This window comes from Centruroides sculpturatus, unplaced genomic scaffold (assembly GCF_000671375.1).
Source record: "Centruroides sculpturatus isolate CEXI.00-Female unplaced genomic scaffold, Cexi_2.0 scaffold42, whole genome shotgun sequence".
Lineage (NCBI taxonomy): Eukaryota > Metazoa > Arthropoda > Arachnida > Scorpiones > Buthidae > Centruroides > Centruroides sculpturatus.
The window spans coordinates 410882-431016 of NW_019384399.1; the positions used below are offsets into that span (position 1 = coordinate 410882).

The 20135-nt window shown below is 28.8% G+C and overlaps 1 protein-coding gene across 1 annotated transcript in view; it reads right to left on the reverse strand.

Annotated features, from left to right (window-relative positions):
• The window catches only part of LOC111618585 (activating transcription factor 7-interacting protein 1-like), a 94453-nt gene that overhangs the window by 28262 nt on the left and 46056 nt on the right, over positions 1-20135 (reverse strand). Inside the window, exons 5-10 of the mRNA XM_023360141.1 lie at positions 15767-15913; positions 9693-9764; positions 4004-4045; positions 3888-3932; positions 2930-3040; positions 2639-2852 (exon numbers count right to left, since the gene is read on the reverse strand). Of these exons, the coding sequence (XP_023215909.1) occupies positions 2639-2852; positions 2930-3040; positions 3888-3932; positions 4004-4045; positions 9693-9764; positions 15767-15913 (631 nt within the window). The remainder of the gene's footprint in view (positions 1-2638; positions 2853-2929; positions 3041-3887; positions 3933-4003; positions 4046-9692; positions 9765-15766; positions 15914-20135) is intronic.

Genomic DNA, 20135 nt, shown 5'->3' on the forward strand with positions numbered 1-20135 from the left:
AAATTTAAATTTTCGCCAGTGCTGTGGCGCTGCAATCTTTGGCTATGTCTTGGGCTACTCAAATATTTTACGTTTTTGATGCTAAATTAACTTCTGAAGTATAATTTTTTATTGTTTTTATATTTTTCAATATATTTATTTTGTTTGTACAAAATAAAAAAATAATTTTTTACGATACAATAGTCTTTGTTAGGCTTAACATCGACGAAAATTCAATGCAAAGCGACACGTAACGGAGAAAAATTTTGACATCGGATACGTTAAACTATTTTTTCGTATGTAAATCAGTTATCCGAAATATCAGTTATCTGAACAACCTCAGTCCCCAATTGATTCAGAAAATTGATGCTCTACTGTATTTATATTAAAATATAGTACATCTTAAGTTTATGTATTTAATATGCTTGTAAAAATTATCTCATAATACTTTGTTTCTGATTGAAATATTTAGCTGCAAAACAAACAAAACTGGTTCAGATTAAGCAAAATTCAGATTAGTGAAAGTTACTGTTTTCTATTATACTATTATTTGAATTTTGTTCAATTTTTCAAATGCTTCTGATAAGAAGTATCAATTTGATTAGTAAAAGATAACAGTATGGAAAGAAAAAAATTCAGTTATTAAAACCTAAGAATTATAATATTCCTTACATCATTTTAATATACATTGGTTATGAACATAATCCATTCCAAGACTGTGTTTGCTATCCAAATTGTTCGTTAACTGATTATCAATTTATCATAGATTTTTATGGGAATTTGATTAATCCATTCTGGAGACCCCAAAAATAAAAAAACATAAATACACGTTCTTCCATTTTTATCAGTAATGTTTTTTCTGTTTGTGGGGCATTAAAGAATCTGTCCAATGTAGATTGCTTTTCTCTCTTCTTTAGGATTTTTTGGAAGTAATTAATAACATTGTCATTATAGAGGTCCCTAAACCTATTAACCTCAACATGGTTTGGATGCCATTCTAAGACCATCGTCCTGACATCCTCCCACTTCAAAAGATTTTTAATAGCAGATGTCGGCATTAATTCTCTTTTTCAGAAGAAAACATATCTTGCTGAGTTTCTTGTGTTCATCATTAAAGAGTTCTTGGCATTCTTCTGTTGTCAGATCAGTTTCAGATTCCATTATGAGCTCTTCAATGTTCTTTATTTCTCAGATAGTCTTTATGTCAGAAAAATAAGTGGCTGGAATTAACAAGGGAGAGTTTCAAAGTTCAGTGGAATACTATCCGATCAGTATATACAGTGGTATCTCAGGATACGAATGCCCCAGAATATGAAATTTTCAGGCTACGACATGAAATTCGAACATATTTTTGCTTCATGATACAAACAAAAACTCACCATATGACGTTATATTAGTTCGCAGCGCCATTTTTTATTCACTTCTGTTCATCGGTGTCAGTCCGTGTGTTTGCTTCGTTGTGGAAGGATCTCGCTCGATAAAGGAAATCTTGAGGTATTATCAGAAAGTGACTGATTTTATTGAAAAGAAACATTCCAAAAAGGTTCACACTGACCTATTGCTGCTCAGAGTAATGACATTTGCCTAAGACATTTTAGAAACATTTTAAAAAGTAGTCAAAGCCAAACCTCTTTGGATAGATATTTTACCAAGCGACCTCTATCCAGTGAAAGTGCTGGTGGAAGTGAAGGAAAGAAAGCAAAAAGCAGTGAATAAAAATTAAAAAAGAAAAAAAAAATTAAAAAATTAGTGTTGTTTTATAAGTTATTTTTAAGTTATTGTTACATTATGTTATGTAAGTTTTTAGTATCATTTTCCTTCTCCCTCTCTTCTGCCACCAGTTTACATCTTCACCGTCGTCTATCTTCAAAGGTAAAGTGCAAATAAAACTACATTTTTTTTATCAATTATTATTCTATTATGGTTATTTATATATTTAGAACTACAAAACATATTTTTCAGTGTTTTCCTTACTATATATATAGTAAGGAAAACACTAAAAAATGTGTTTTGTAGTTCTAAATATGTTTTGTAGTGTTGTAAAATGTGTTTTGTAGTGTGTATATAATATATATATATATATATATATATTTTTTTTTTTTAATGTACTACTTAGCTTTAATTTGAGTGTGTTTTAGTGTTGAAACGAATTATTTGATTTTACATGTAATCGTATGGGTAAAAATGATTCACCTTACGACATTTTCATAATACGATCTCAGTTTCGGAACGAATTAATTTCATATCCTGAGGTACCACTGTACTGGGTTGAGCACTGATGTCAACATCTCCTGTGCTTCGAAAAGTTTCACATTGTTGCCTGAAGACAAGAGAAGACCAATCGGTATTCATTATTTTACGTCGCTTCTTCTTGTCTTTGTTCTGGGGGGTGTTTGTTGACCAATTTGTTCGTAGTCTGAACTGTTTGTTAACCAATCACCCATTGTAGTGTACTGTAATATATTATTTCAATCTGAATTTGAATGGAAATGTTTGGTAAGTTAACTATTTATAAATACATAACTTACCAAACTTACATAACGATGGACTTTATTAAGCATATTAATTATTAATAACAATAATATTGTATATATTATCATCATTTATTATTTATAACAATGAAATTTTTTTAATGAAAGTGTATAGTTTATAAAAGTACCTGATAAAGATGCCAAAGATGAAGCTGTAGAAAGATTATTATTTGATGAAGAGGATGCAACATCTCCATCTTCTCTAGTTAAATCAATAACACTGATTGAAGAAGCTACTGGCTTTATTGTGGTACTAGATACAGTAGAAGGAACATTTTTTGAAGGTCCCATAGCAGTATTTGCAATTAACTGCATTGGTACAGGAGGATTTCCAATCTTTTCCTGGAATAAAAATTATTTTCATTTGTATTATTCTATTACTTACAGTTAATAATTTTGTTCTTTTATTTTTAAAAAACCTGATTAGTAACAGCTGAAGTTCCCTGTGAGGATGATGAATCAGATCTAGAGGAAATTTTTGAGACTGATTTTGAAGGACTTATACATTTTGGAAGACGTTCAATTGGACGCTAAATTTAATAATTTAATTAAATTAATTAATAAATCAGAAAACTCAATCATCAAATAATAATTATAAAGTATTTATTTTTAACAATTACATTCAAACCAAAGAATTTTATAAAGAAAACACAACATTAAATATAAATATCATTAAATATTTAAATATTACTAGTAGAAAAATTTGAACTCTACACAATTAGATTTAAATAGTATTGAAAACGTGAAAGAGTAACAAAAATTAGTACTTTATTTCATAGAAATTTTATTGTATTTTAATGAAATGATTGTATGTGTATTGTAAATAAAATCCAAAATTTCCTTTAAACTGAATTCAAAATTTTATATATATAACCTTCATTAGTCTCAAAACTCATTATCATGAAATGTTTAAATAAAAGTAGACTTCTTACAGAAAAATGAAATGAGCATGAAGTATATTACCCAGAAAAACAATTCTCATAAAATAAAATATTTTATGTTCTATAAAGTATTAAAGTTTAACCTTAAAAATGCCTTGAAACAGTTAAGTTTAAGTGCTATCTACCTATTTTTGAAAATTATTATTATTATTATGTTAGGTTTAGTAAGTTATACTCAGTTGACACTGGTTGTTGTGTTCTATGCCAGACTGGAGTCAAGGCATAGCAACCAAAACAAGACAAAAATTAAATAAATGTGGGTGTCAGTATGTGTCTGTATTCAGGAATTTTCTAACAATATGACATGTATTCAATATAATGGCCTTCTGTAGTGTGACATATGTGTTTCTATTCAATTGTAATGTTACCTGGCTTTTGTGTAGTGTGTGGGGTATGACACCTATAGAAGAAAGGACAAAGGACTTATTAAATTTACCTGAGGTAAATTTACATTAGTTCCTACTGTTCTTGTTAAAAGTTCCTACAAATTATAAACATCTGTTAGTTAAAAATTCTACATTAATTAGAAAAAAAAAATGTAAAATTTAATACCTGAGGTAATCTAACATTTATTCCAACAGTTCTTGTAGCTTTCTAAACAAGATAAAATATCATTAAGAACAATAAATGTGTAAAATGTTATTAATTTTTTATTAACTAAGGTATTTTCATGTTGATAAAAAATATAAATTTATATTAGTTTCTATTGCATAATATTAAATCTATGAAATATATCAATAGCTAGAGAAATTTTAAATATTAAGATGATATATTATATGGCATTATATATTATATTTATATGACTCAAGAGAATGGACCAAAAAGACTTACAATCAAAATATAAGTCATGCATCACAAAATGGCAGAATTAATAGTGTTTTTTCTTGATAAATTTATAATAATTAATTAAATGATAAAAAATTCACAAAAGCTGTATCTTTTTATTTTATACATATATTTTTTAATAAAAAATAGTAGTACCTTTTTTATTGCACCTTTTTTTTTTAAGTTGCATTGATCAATGATTAAGCAGACAATTTTCATCCTTATAAACATCAAAAAATTCCGAAATGATTTTTGCTTATTCAAAATTAAAATGCCAGTTATAATGAGTGGTTCACTGTCATCTATAAATTTTGTTTAATTTCATAATATCTATCAAGAACCATTAGGAATTCTATGTTGGAATTTACATTGGAATAGTTCCAGAAATAACTATTTTGTTAAAGAAAACATTATTTACAGACTCTCTTATTGTTACAGGATACTATAAATATGTAAACCCATAATGTGATCCCTTTATGCTCATTACCTAATAAACTATTATTAATTCTTCTTTCTGAGAAATGACATACTTCATGAAGTCAGTTTTAAATCATTTGATTCTATGAATGAGAAGAAAAGCGTAAGAGAATAGTACAAATGTAAGACAATAGTACATACAGAGAGATGGCATGTCAGGAGGGGAATATCTTAAATGGACTCTTCTCAGAGATATGTAGTGGTTGCCAGATCTCACCAATGACATTGTCAGTGTTCAAATTCATTCTGTTATCTGTATTCTTGCAATCACTACTGCAGCTCTGAGAACAGTTCATTTAAGATACCCCCACCCATCCTGTCTTTCTACATTACACTATAACATCCATCTATAGTTTAGATGATAGTCATACAGTGATTGTCACACCACCTTTTAACATTCTAATAAGTTTTATTTCTTTTTAGAACATAAAGTTCCTTTTTATCACTTTTTTTATATTTTACAGTTTTATTATTTTATTATACTCTCTCCTTTTATAATTTTCAGGTATCCATTTTATTAATAGTTTTATTTAAAACTCTTTATACTTTACTTAATTTACAATTTATTTAGGTATTCTATTGTACATTAAAATCCAGTTGCCACTATTATAGCCATAACACTAATTTCTGTGTGAGATCTGAATGGTCAGGGAAGGATCATTTTAATTAAAATAACAAAAAATAATATTTTCAACTTCAACAAGATTTTATCTAAAAACAGAGGAAACATCAGATTTTTGAAAGGAAGTTGATTTCCTTTCCCAGGCTAACTCAAGATGAGTTGAGTTTTTGCACACGTTATGGAAGACCAAATAAAAGAGTCGTTTTCCCGCCTTTCGAGGCAGTCCGTTGAAGAAAGGAATTGTCACACGAAGAGAAGTCTGACATACGATAAAGTCAGTCCATCAAGAAAAGGATTTGCCATATGTAAGAATCTGAAATATGTTAAGAGGCAGTCCGTTAAGAAGAGGTATTGCCATACAAAGAGAATACAATACAAGTGATCATCATACGAGACCGACAAGACCATACTGGACCAATTAATTGAAGTATAAGTATATGACAAGATTGTCAAAGGAGAACCTCCATTCGAATAGAAGAAGAGAAATAGTTAAAGAAGGCAGAAGATCCTCATACAGATACAGATACGAAAAATACGGTGAAGGTAATATAAGCTCTGAATAGATCAATGTAAACTCTCTCCCGCGTTAGGTAGAAATAAGATAGTTTAAGTTAGATTTAGATATAGGTTAGATTCATTGTTGTATATTTTTATTATTTGATTTATTAAATATTTTGATTTGTTTATAAAATGGCTTGGTTCTTATTAGACATTCAATTTCATTCAAGTTCCTCTGAATCCCAAGTTTAAGGATAACGTTTGTTAATCTGCGTGTAAAATAAGTGATTAACTGATGTCAAGGAATCCTGACGTAGATCTAGACTTCACAGTCCAGATCCCTTTAAACATTTAATAGCCCTTCTAGAAAAAGATTAGAGATCGAGTCTCGCGATTCTGAGTCGTGTAAGTGGTACTCTTGGTTAGTATCCTCGGCTAATCTCACATCTGCCATCCAGGTAATATTGTTTGTTATAATTTTATGTAAATTTTTTATTATAAGTTAAGCTTTTATAATCAGACTAATGTAAAATAAAGAGGACATATTGTCTGAAATGATATCCTCCAGAATTAATAAAGCTTATTTATCTACCTTCATTATGTGTTTCTTGTTTGATTCATTCTCTCAAGCAATTTTATGCTTACTTCTTTACAATTACAACAAGAACAGGAGGAAATCAAGTACAAAAATCAATATATTTATCAAAACATGTTGATAAATATATTGATTTTTGTACTTGATGATAAATGTGAAATATATAAATAGTGCTCCACTATATTATATTGTAGTATTTACATATATAAATATTATGATTATACTTAATCAAGTTATAATGATAATGATGATATAGCAAATTACAAATGCATTAATGACACTACTGCAAAATGCAAATCATTTAGCAGATAATTGGACTATTGTTTTGAATATATTTACTTTGTATGTATATGCTCTAATATCAGTGATGCTTCTGCATTTTATTACTGCACAGTGATAAAGATCAATAATATAATCGAAACTGTTTACTGTCTTTATAATTTCAGTTTCTTAATTGAGTTATTTTAATTGTTTATTACACTATCAAATAAATACTTGTATTAATTATTTTAAGATTAAACAGTTAAAAAAAAAAATGGAAATAGGTTTAACATTTTTGTTATAACTTTTGACTAATAGTTAATGATATAAAGTTATTTGGTCTACCAAATGATTTGATATGAAAGTAGATGTTAAACACCATCTTGTATTAATATCAGTAATTAAACAATTTCATTATTGAACTTAATTCTAAAATTATTTAATTATTTCAGACAAATCATTATCTGACTGAACATAATTTAGATATATCATTGATCTTATGGATAGAACCATTGTTGATGATAGACAAAAAAAAGTTTGCAGTAACAAATAAAAAAAAATACAATTTGACACAAAACACAAGCAAGACTATCCAAAATAGAGCAGAAATCCTACTGTGGCACCATATAGATTAACTTATCAGATTTAAATATATTCTTACAAATTTCATAACTTAATTTGCAAAAGCAATACAAATGATTATGTGTAAGTTTTTATCAAAGCAATATTAACAATTAACCTATCTGATGTTAAACATTTTCTCTGTTGCATGTCGCTCCACGTTGAATTTTTTCAACGTTAAGCCTAACACAATCCCATGTTTCAGAAAAATAATAATTGTGGCTATTGTATCATTACTTTATATTTTACAAATAAAATTTGATTTTTATATTATCCCAAATTTTACTGTCAAAAGGCAAGATAATAATTAACAAAACAAAATAATTTGGTCTAACGATAAATAGTTAGGTTGTCATCTTGTACAAAAAATTTTATTTCAGAAGTTAGTTTTAGTGTGAAAAATCTCAAAGTAAGGAACAATGCATAGTGGAACATTGTACACACTGATAGCATGATTCTACTTGCTTTTTGTTTGCCAAACAGACTTTTTCAAACTCTTGTTGGATGTTTCTTTTTTTCTGTTAGTGATATAAAACTTGGAAAATGTCGTTCAGATAAATGTAACAGATACTAAATTGCGATACTACTATTATTTCCCTGAGTACTACCACATCATCAGCCTCTGTAGCCACTCGTAGATGGTATTTCGTGATCAATATCATCACTTACATTTTCATTTTGTATGTACTCATCGTTGCTAACTGAAAATTCAGACTCATCGGATCCTAAAGTAAATAAATATTCAATCAATTCTGACTTATTCAGAGCACTGTTTCTACTAGTCGTTGCCATGTAAAACCAGAGATGAACTAGCAGTCTACTTTCCTTTGTGATTTCTTGTAAACAACTATTCCTAGAATTTTAATATCCTGCAGTGTGAAAACTAGATAACATAATGGTTCTTTTGATATGAATCATTAATTTTGGAACTCTGTACAAGTAGCGACATTTGATGTTTAGAAAATGTCCTGATGCAGAAACAAATATGTTTGGGGTCACCCACACAGGCCAAATGAGGGTCAACACAATATTTGGGAACAATGCAGGTTAAAGAGTTAAATAAAAATGAAAAAATTTTTGTATAAAATTTGATTTTTATATTATCCCAAATTTTACTGTCAAAAGGCGAGATAATAATTAACAAAACAAAATAATTTGGTCTAATGATAAATTGTTAAGTTGTCATCTTGTACAAAAAATTTTATTTCAGAAGTTAGTTTTAGTGTGAAAAATCTCAAAGTAAGGAACAATGCATAGTGGAACATTGTACACACTGATAGCATGATTCTACTTGCTTTTTGTTTGCCAAACAGACTTTTTCAAACTCTTGTTGGATGTTTCTTTTTTTCTGTTAGTGGTATAAAACTTGGAAAATGTCGTTCAGATAAATGTAACAGATACTAAATTGCGATACTACTATTATTTCCCTGAGTACTACCACATCATCAGCCTCTGTAGCCACTCGTAGATGGTATTTCGTGATCAATATCATCACTTACATTTTCATTTTGTATGTACTCATCGTTGCTAACTGAAAATTCAGACTCATCGGATCCTAAAGTAAATAAATATTCAATCAATTCTGACTTATTCAGAGCACTGTTTCTACTAGTCGTTGCCATGTAAAACCAGAGATGAACTAGCAGTCTACTTTCCTTTGTGATTTCTTGTAAACAACTATTCCTAGAATTTTAATATCCTGCAGTGTGAAAACTAGATAACATAATGGTTCTTTTGATATGAATCATTAATTTTGGAACTCTGTACAAGTAGCGACATTTGATGTTTAGAAAATGTCCTGATGCAGAAACAAATATGTTTGGGGTCACCCACACAGGCCAAATGAGGGTCAACACAATATTTGGGAACAATGCAGGTTAAAGAGTTAAATAAAAATGAAAAAATTTTTGTATAAAATTTGATTTTTATATTATCCCAAATTTTACTGTCAAAAGGCGAGATAATAATTAACAAAACAAAATAATTTGGTCTAATGATAAATTGTTAAGTTGTCATCTTGTACTAAATTTAATAATTACTTTAATTTTAAAATTACATAATATATAGAATTTAGTACAAAATAATAGCCTAACAACCTATCTTTATGCCATATTTAAAAATCCACAAAACAAAAAAATTTTTTTTAAAGACAATACATTAAAAATGCATTACATCTCATCCTTTACTATATTACTGTTTCATTAAAAACAGTCTAGCATATTTATAGTATGCCTGAAAATCCAGCATTTAAATATAATCATCATGAAATCAGTTCATTAATATGTTTCATAACAAAATCTTTAATTTTTAAAAATTATTATATTTGTCATTAATTGATGTACCTTAAAAGGAATTCCAGGTCCTCTGTTTCCTAAGCTTTGTAATTTCTTTTGTTCCACTTGCAATTCAAGTAACTGTAACAAATAAAAAATACACTATTTATAAAATTATATTACATTATAAAATATAATACAATTAAATTAGGAAACTGATCTTTATATATTTTTATAATTGTACATAAATTATAAAACTATTAGAGAATAAATTCACGATTATGAATAATTTTATAATCATGATTATGTTTATTAAATCTCNGACTTATATAATTACATACATTTATAACATCCTCTTTGGAAAAGAATAATAGTATAGAAAACATAAGCATAATAATAGTACAGAAAGTATAACATAAAAAGTATTAAAAAAAACTTGAAATTTAATTTTTTTTTAATTCTTAAACACTATGTAGTATTTGTAAATTCAAACACTTAGCGTTCTATCATCTTTATTTAAAAACTCACGCCAATGTTTGTATAACTTATGGATACAAATTCACTGAGTTGAGCATTAATAAAGTTCCTTTAGTGTTAATACTAAAGGAACTTTATTAATGCTCAACTCAGTGAATTTGTATCCATAAGTCATCTTTATTTAGTTCAGTTGAACTAAATAAAGATGATAGAACGCCAAGTGTTTGAATTTATTACACTACATAGTGTTTAAGAATCAAAAAAAAGATTCACAACACAGTTTCAGATTATCAAAAATGAAATTTAATAAAAAGATTTAAACCATAAAATTTTAAAATGATTATGCATAAACTAGTAGGAACATAAGACCTTTCCAATATTAAATACAGGTGTCATTCTTTCTTGTGTATCTTTACAATGTCAAACAACCACATATTACATTCCTGGATACAATTACTGTCTTAAGAAGTTTACAATGCAAATTTATCAGGAAGTAGTTTATTCTTTGATATATTTTTAACTTTGTTCATTTAAAACACTTTGCAATTTTTAACAAGAAGCTGAGAGCTTACATTTTTCATTTATATGAAGTATATCAGAGGAAGACAAGAACATTAGATTTACCAACATTTAAAAATACATTGTTAGAAGAGCACTTCTTTTTGCTAAAGTGCAATATTTCAGAATTTCACCATGTGTTCTTTATCCTCAGACTTTAATATGTTAAAAAAATACTCTACTTGTACAATAGAGAGTTCTAGCTTATATATTAGGGATAATTTATGTCTAAATATTAATAATAATGCACACATATTCAATGAGTGGAGTTGATGATAAATCTTTTTTTCAACAAAATAATTAGTTATGCTATACCTTATTCTTCTTAAGTGGAAGTTGTATGAAAAAATTCATCTTAGCTTGTTGATGTATTTATATTTTAATTTACATTTAGAGCAGTGATGAGCTTTTCTGAAGTGTGTCATAAGAATTTCATAGGCTTCTGCATCCCTTTTTACTTAGAGTCGTAGCTTTAAGCCTGCTGAGTACCAACATATTCCATAATCACCAGTACACTAGATTAAATAAAATAAAATATGCTAATGATTTACAAATTAGTAATACATGTATATAGTATATTCCAGGAGATGGTGCTTATGGTGCTGCAGTATCCACTTGATACTAATCAGCAAGCAAGATTGGTTTAATCACTTTAAAATAAATATAACAACACACATTGCATGATTTCAATGGCAGAAAGTAATGTTATACAAACAGAAAAATTTTAACTGATATTTATCAGAAACACATGTTGAAAAGTATAAGGTACTGTACATACAATAGAAATTATAAATATGAATTCAAAATAACTAATTTTTTCAAATTTTTGATCATTTTTAATAAAAATACGACACACAATGATTTTATACTTTTCTATTCCTCCTTTAATCATACAATCATACTGTAATTTGTATAATTTATAATCATTCTATCAATTTAAAATTATCCATTTTCCTTCTTCCATTTAACACTTAGAAAAGTAATGAAAAAAAAAATGATGTAAAACCTTTGATAATTTTAAGCTAATTGAGTAACATTCGCTGAAAAACAACAGACGCAGCTGCCATGGCATCCCTCAAATCTGTGTTGAGCAGCACCCATATTCTCAAAATCCTGGATATGCCACTGGTTTATTCTCATCTCATCACTGGTCATGCTTATTTTGCATGTTATGACAAATATTAGTTTAATTAGGTTTGCATAATTGCATGAGATAGAAGATAAGAAAATAAAATTATATTAACAAAGCCTGGGAGCTACAGGTTACTCATAAATGATTTAGATTACCTAAGATGTCAGGAACATGAACAAAAAAAAAAATTAAACTAATATACAGTGGAACCTCGGTATACGACCTTAATCCGTTCCTAGTGTTTGGACTTACACCGAATAGGACGTATACCAAATCAACCTTTTCCATAAGAAGTAATGTAAAAAATGATTAATCCGTTCTCATGTAAAAAAAAAATGGCTGGCTTTAAACACCACGCTTTCCTCGCTAGTTTCTGCTTGATTTTTCATGAGATCAGCATGTGTACATATTTTAACTTTCTCGCAAATAATTTCTTCCGATACGCTGTCACCGGCACACATTTTTCAGTTATCCAAAGCAAAAGCAATTTCTCGACATGATCTAATGTCTTCAATCTCTGTTTAGAAATTGATTTAACCCCTTTCACAACGTTAGCAACTATTTTTCACGATTGTTGATATCGTCGTTCTCGGAATACGGAATGCAACAGTTAAATCTCGAACACGCATGCCACCTTCATATTTCTCAACAATCTCTTTTTTCAGTTCCGTTGTGATTCTAGTCATTTTTTTATTTTTATGTTGCCCTTTTGCAATTCGTGATTAATAAAAAAAATAAAATGTTACTTACAAATTAAAATCTGAAGAAATTTAACAAAGTTATAAACCGTAGCATTGCGAATGTCTAGTCTGGTGTAGTACACCGATAGTGCTACAGTACTTGTTCATAGATGGTGCGTATAATTGAATTAAGTCGTATACCGAACAAAATTTGTTTCGTCCAAACAGGACGTATTCCAAATTGAACGTATTCTAAAGCAGACGTATACCGAGGTTTCACTGTATATATATATATATAAGACATTTAATAAATTTAAGACAGAATTTAGCAAAGAGACTGTGTAAATATTCACCAGAAAAATCCCATTCAATTTACATTGGTTTGGAAAGCTGCCCTATTCTTCAATTTTATTTTTTTGATTTAATACAAAGTATTGTACTAAATGAAAGTTTAGTTTGCCATCAATAAATGTTAGTTTTAAAAAACATTTTCCAAATTGAATAAAAGACAATAAATTATTATTATAAATATGATATTTTAAAATTTAATTATAACTTACAACTATTATTCAATTACAAAAACCACCAATAACATTTTTGTTTATTTATAAGTTCTTTTTTTATACTTGTAATTCATTAGTAATTAATAGTAATAGTAATTTCATAATTATTGTAAGTTATGTATTTTTTTTTAGTAAATTAAATAACACCAACTTTTCTATCAATAACGACTGAATAGTAAACTGGATTAAACAGATAACAACATATGCTAACATTCCAGCTAAAGATCTTTAAAAAATAACACCAGTGTTTTCAGTCATTTTAAATGACATCCTCAGGAGATCTATCTCACAATAAAAAAAGTTCCAGTAATGAGTTGCTTAACTTTCTGGCAACATTTATTTGGTGGTGCCATCTGGTATCATATTTTATTAAAATTTTTCTTATATTTTTAACTATTATAAAATGACAAAAATCTTAATTTTCAGGGTAGGAATAGATTTTATAAAAAATTATAAATGCTAATAACAAGTAAAATCTTCATTAAGTCTAACCCTATTGGAGATACCGTTATGTCTCCACTCCCTCGACTTTTAATCACCAAAATTTAATAGCATCAATCTCCCAATAAACAAACAACCCTGCAAAATTTCAGAAATCCTTGACATTAAGCTTCAAAGAGGGCAAACAAAATTGTGTACCTCCACACACACACAAGAATAAAAAAACCCAAATTTTTTTTGCATTTCTCAACATTTCAAGCTGTCCTGAGTCCAAAAATGTAAAAATCTTGGGTGGTCATTTTTTGACTGATCACCATACTTTCCCACTGTTATATATCAGCCTGGAAAGTAATAGAATGTTACATTTAGAATGTGTAGGATAAAACACAAGCTATAATCACCTTTAAAGACAGGGGTGTAAATAAATCAGTACACACAGTTCCAGAACACTATCCAATTTCTAACATTTGCTATATCTCATGATTCAAAACTGCACTTACTACTTTGATGTAATGTGTGTTTACATACTCCAACTATTAAAGCACTAGCTAGAATAAATCAAACAAGTATATCCAAAATGTCTGGTAAAGAATTTATTGAACATTTTTCAAGGCTGATCACGTAACAGTGCATACAAAATGACTCTGAGGATTGCCAAGTTCAACACATGGAAATTGTATGATGATAAACAGTCTGTTATAGTGGGACAATTTTGGTATTTCAGCTTGTAAGAAATGATAAGGTAGGTGTGTATTGACCAATTGGGCACCTAGCATTTACAATTACAAAAACCAATGATGAGCAGAAGATCTGAGCCATATACAGAATACTCATAGGAGCAATATCCACCATTGCTTTGACTATCTTGCCATCTGTTCTGGAAATATGGGTAGAATGTAACATGCTAAGGTAACATAATATGAAAGATTTGATGAGTTTAGAAAGGGTTAGATATTTATACATATTGGCTAGAAAAGCCAAGTATATCAATTTCAGAGACATAAAAAGTATTTCCAATTACTTGATTGCTTACTGTTTTCTCAATTAGCTGTATTTCCTTTAGAATTAGCACAACGTTGCTGTTGAGAACAAATCACACAGGAACTTTCTTTTTGATTGAAAAATAGGTATATTTTCTATAATTTAAAAGGATATGCATTTCAGGCTTAATGCCCCTCTTCAATCCTAAAAAATATAGTGACAGCTGGAATAACTAATTATTAAAACCTTTAAGTAAAGTAAAAATTATAGAAATAAAATAGTATTTCCAATGCACGTGAATTGTTGTATGAGATAATATAATCTGTGGAGCATAGTTAAAATGCTCTACACTCATTAATGCCCTTATTGTTGAGAGTTCAAAAAATCCATCAAATTTTTATAAAAATATAAATATTGACATAAATGTTTAAAGATTAAATAAATATTTTTTCTTTTATTCTAGAACTGTAAATTTAAAAACTTTCAAAACATCAAATAAGCATTACAAAAGTTGAATTTATGCTCTATAATTTTGAATTTGTAAGCTTAAATTCTATCATACAATTCCTAAATGTAACATTCTATTTTTATTTTAAAATGGCTAAAAAAATGTTAATGTTTTCCATTAAAGTTCTTTTGCTAGAAAATTAAGGTATGATAATATTTTTCTATTAATAATTTTAGCCTTACAAATGTGTATTATGAACCTTTATTATTATGTGGATATTAACAAGCAATATTTTTAAAATAAGTTTAATGAAATAAAATATGATTACACTGAATAATTTTTATTTAAAATCTATAGTCCCATCAGCTAGCTTGAAATAAAAAGTATGCATGAATACTACATACGAGTTTATTTAAGATAATTTAATGACAATTCATTTATTGATTTCTCACTTTCATTGTTTTGAAAATATTTTAACAAAGATTCATTGGTATCATTGTCTATTTCATAAATTCATATCTTTACTACAATGCTCAAATTAGTATTGATGGGACATTTATAAAACAATACCATATCCCTTGACTGTAACCAGAGAAATGCTATTTTAAGGAATTTTCTTTATAAAATGCTGACAAAAAAGAAATATCTCTGCACTTGAAATAATTTAAAAATTATATTTGATTTTAACTTATTTCATTTGTTTATTCTTGAAATAAAAACCATAAATAGATTTTTATTTATGCCATTTTATTCACAAGATAGTAAGACTATATTAAAGTGGTGACATATTGATAAAATCTTACTCAAACATAGAATATTTTAGGTTTCAAGATAGCAGGTAGCAAGTATAGTTAGAATTTTACCTGTTGTTGTAAACTCTCTGCCTTCTTTTTCCATGTATCTATAATACTCTCTAATTCTTGATTTTTCTTTTTCCATGTCGAAATACAATTTTTATTTCCTTCCATCATATATTCACAAATTTCTTGTGCTATCATATCTTCCAATGCCTGAAAAAAATTAATAAATTTATGAAAACATTTCAATACATTTAATAAATCAAATATAAAATAACTTAAAACTTCACAACTTCATAACATTTCAATAAAGTTTCTTGTAAAAACAGAAAATAAATGCTTATATGAAATGATTGAAAATAATTCCAATATTTGAAAAATTTACATACAAAATATAAATACCACAAAAGCACAAAAACATAATAATTATTAGAATTATTGATTATGATCTCAATATGCTAATTCAATTTAATCTTAAAAAATTATTTATGCTTGTTCAGACGTTTTTGAATCTATGAATAGCAATTATGAAAATATTTAATTTTTTTTTTTAAATACTAAGCTCATCCAGAAAGTAAGTATTGTTTGAGTATTAAAAAAGATTTGCAATTTGTTTTCATTTGTATTTTATTACAGAAAAAATCTACATACCTTAAACTACTTTTTGACATTCACCATGCAAATTAAGGCATGTGTCATATCTTGGCACTAATTGCAACATACTCACTTTGTAGAATTCGGCCACCTGTGACCTGAACCAGTTCTGGACATTTACCTTGATCTCATCATCATGTGCAAAGTGATGAGATCTACAGCTTATTTGAGACATTTAAGAAGTTATGGCGCACAATACAGAACAAAAAGTGTGGACTACTGACTTCTGGCATTGTGTTTGTTTATGACAACGCACGACTGCATACTGCACGTGTAACGACGACGCTGCTTGATTCATTTCACTGGAAACAATTTTCACTGGAAACACCCTCCTTATAGTCTGGACCTAGCTCCATCTGACTTCCATTTGTTTTCTCATCTCAAGAAATTTCTTGTTGGCCACCACTTTGCAAGTGATGATTAGATCAAGATAAACATCCAGAACTGGTTCAGATCACAAGCAGCCAAATTCTATAAAGTGGGCATGTCGTAATTAGTGCCAAGATATGACACATGCCTTAATTCACATGGTGAATATGTTGAAAAATAGTTTAAGGTATGTAGATTTTTCTGTAATAAAATACAAATGAAAACAAATTGCAAATCTTTTTTAATGTAAATACCCAAATGGTATTTACTTTCTGAATGAGCTTAGTATATCTAACAAGTTTTCATAAAATTTTATAAATCTGATACTTCAAACTTTCCACCAACAGTCAAAATTTTAATTATTATAATATTAATAATTTCACTGTAAATTACAAAGTTATACCTAAGTTAATTAAAAATAATATCAATTATGATTAGACTAATAAATGATACTTAGTAGCATAATCATAACTGAAATTTTCAATGAACTTATTCAAAACTAAGTTCTTATCTATTACTACAAACTTATAATTTTTGATGCGTTAAGTGCATTATACAGTACTGTAGTGCATTCTCTGCACTAAACTGAAAAATGTGAGCATACTTATTGAAAACCAGTTCATGTTTTCATTTTCATATTAAATTTAAGAATTATTGACATTGTGATTATTAATGAAATATTACAAATGACAAAACAACTGTCTAATTACGATTATATATATATAAAAGCCATGCTGGTGTAAAAGCTTGAGTCAGCTGAGCATCATGTAGAACTATGTGCCTGTAATCATCTCCAGTTAGTGCAATTAATGACTTGTATGGTTATATTTTCTAATTTAATTGATTTGGAAGTGAAAATCAATTGGAGATCTGGACAATGTAATTGAGAATGCATCTGCACAACAAGCAGGAATTACAGGTTCAAATTCTACTCCAACTTATTCGGTTATTCCAGAATATTCTAAATTTATTTACTGGGCTGTGATTTGAAGAAATTGTATCTATAAATTCCTACTGTTGTCTGTCCTTCCTTAATATATCTACAGTAAGACCCTACTTAATGCGAGGGATGCGTTCCTAGACAACAAAGTGCTAAATGAAACAGCATTAAATGAGGCCATTTTACCATTGAGTAAATAGGGAGAGGAACACACAACCAAAAATAAACAGATTTTACTATAATTTTAAGTTATTTTTATATTAATTTGCATAATAATATATGTTAAATAACACAAACATATGCACACAGAAATGTAAAGTTTATTTTTTTGTGATGAAGGTCTTGGCTTTTCTGAAATTCTTGCTTTTTGCGACAAAGTCATGTAGTTTCATTTGTCACTTTTCTTTTCTTTCGTTAAGGAAATGTCGGTAGTAGAAAATTGCACCCAAAATGCTCATTTTGCTTTTGCACTCCTTTCAAAATCTGGATCATTCACTACAATTTGATCAACAATTTTGGTTATCGTTACCAAACTTTTACTAAAGAAATCTGTAGAGAAATTCTTTGGGTTTTTTGTTTTCAGAATCACTATTTTCCAGTTCTACACAAATTCGTTGTTCTACCAGTTCTTGAAGGCTGTCATTGGTAAGGCTCTCACCAGAACCTGCAGTAATATATCAATATCCTACTCGTCTACATCTCTACTAGTCTTGCTGTATCAATTAGGTTGACAATTTGGTCAACTTAACGATATAGCATTAGGTTCTTCTCATTGAGAATTCTTGGATACCTTCAGCCATAACTTCTTCCACACTCTATTTATGCATTTATCAGTTAATTCCTGCCAAGCAAAGTTGATATTTCCTATGGCATCTATGATGTTATATTTTTTCCCAAAATTGCACAAAATAAACAAAGATTTAAGGAAAGTACTGTACAGCACTACGACAAACTGTCACCTTTTGCTGATTGGTTCATGTTCATAAATAATTGTATTATATATGAATCAATGAAATACTGCAATAATTTGAATCAACATAAATTTTGAGCTTTTTTTAAGGCTTTGAGTGGACAATGTTATATCAAATCAGCATTAATCAAGGCACCATTAAGCGGGGATCTTACTGTATTTTGTTTGTGCAAAATTAAAATAATAATAATTTTGGACGATACAATAGCCACAATTATTCTTTTCAAAAATGTGTAATTTTTGTTAGGCTTAACATCGACGAAAATTCAACATGGCATCACATGCAACAGAAAAAACTTTGACCATCTGATAGGTTAATCTAGAACGAAATTAGATAGATGAAAGTCAAGACCAAATACGAAAACCTTAAGCTGTGGTCACACTACGTGATTTCCAGCTGCACAGGCGACCACAACTGCAACAAGTGCGAGTCACATGCATCTTCTCATGGTCACACATTGTTTGCTGGCATTGCAACTTGGAAACATGTGACCCTATAATAAACCAATAAAATTACAGCAGTTTGTTTTTGACTACTTTTGTGAGTTTACCAATGGTTTATGTTCTACTCCAGAGTATTTACGGAATTTTAGTCACTTTTCTTATTAAAATGGCAAGCAGTTCCTTTTCTGCAATGAATAAAAAATATTTTGTAATCATTTTGATAGAGCTGGCGAGAATACACGAAAAGATAAAATCTTCAATAAAACGAGGAATTAAATCTCACAGGCATTCATGAGCCTGAATAAGCTCAATCAATCTCAATTCTGTAAAAGTATCAATCCTGTAACTTTCCTCCATGATGATGAATTATTTTCAATGTTGTCACTGTATGACATGGCACAAAGGCATTTGCAGAACAAACTTTTTGTTTCTAGCTGCGGTTGCAGTTGCACCAGTTTCAAAGGGAATTTACTAGTTAATGAGAATAGCTGTTGCAGTTGCAGTTGCAGTTGCCTGCACGGCTGGAAGTCGCAAGGTGTGACTGCTTTAGAGACAAGAGACCCCAATTAACTATATATGAACTTCTAGTCTAGAATGGAAGTCATGTTATTTCAATTTAAAAATTCCCTGAAAGCAGTTAGACAGATGACAGGCATGACTCTATTGCTAGCAGAAAAGTATAATGTACAGGAGCAAGACACTATTAATTTGAGGATGTGTGTGTATATTTGAAATTAAATAAGCTTAAAATATGATTAAAAATTGCAGCCCAACATTGTGATGATGTCACAATAATAATTGCTCATTTACGAGGTCTGTTCAAAAAGTATCGTACTTTTATTTTTTCCATGTAAACCAATGATGCGCGGGAGGCCTCTTTCGGTGGAGTTGTGGAGAGGACAGTCATTCACAGCTCTGAATTTTATCCTGCCTGCAGGAAGCGTCAGTCGTTGGCAGTCGGCCTATAAGTGAGGACACGTAGCAAGCTCTCGTCGGATTCCACTAAGTTGAAAAATGACCGAACGACGTGAGCAGCGATATTGCATCAAATTTTGCCA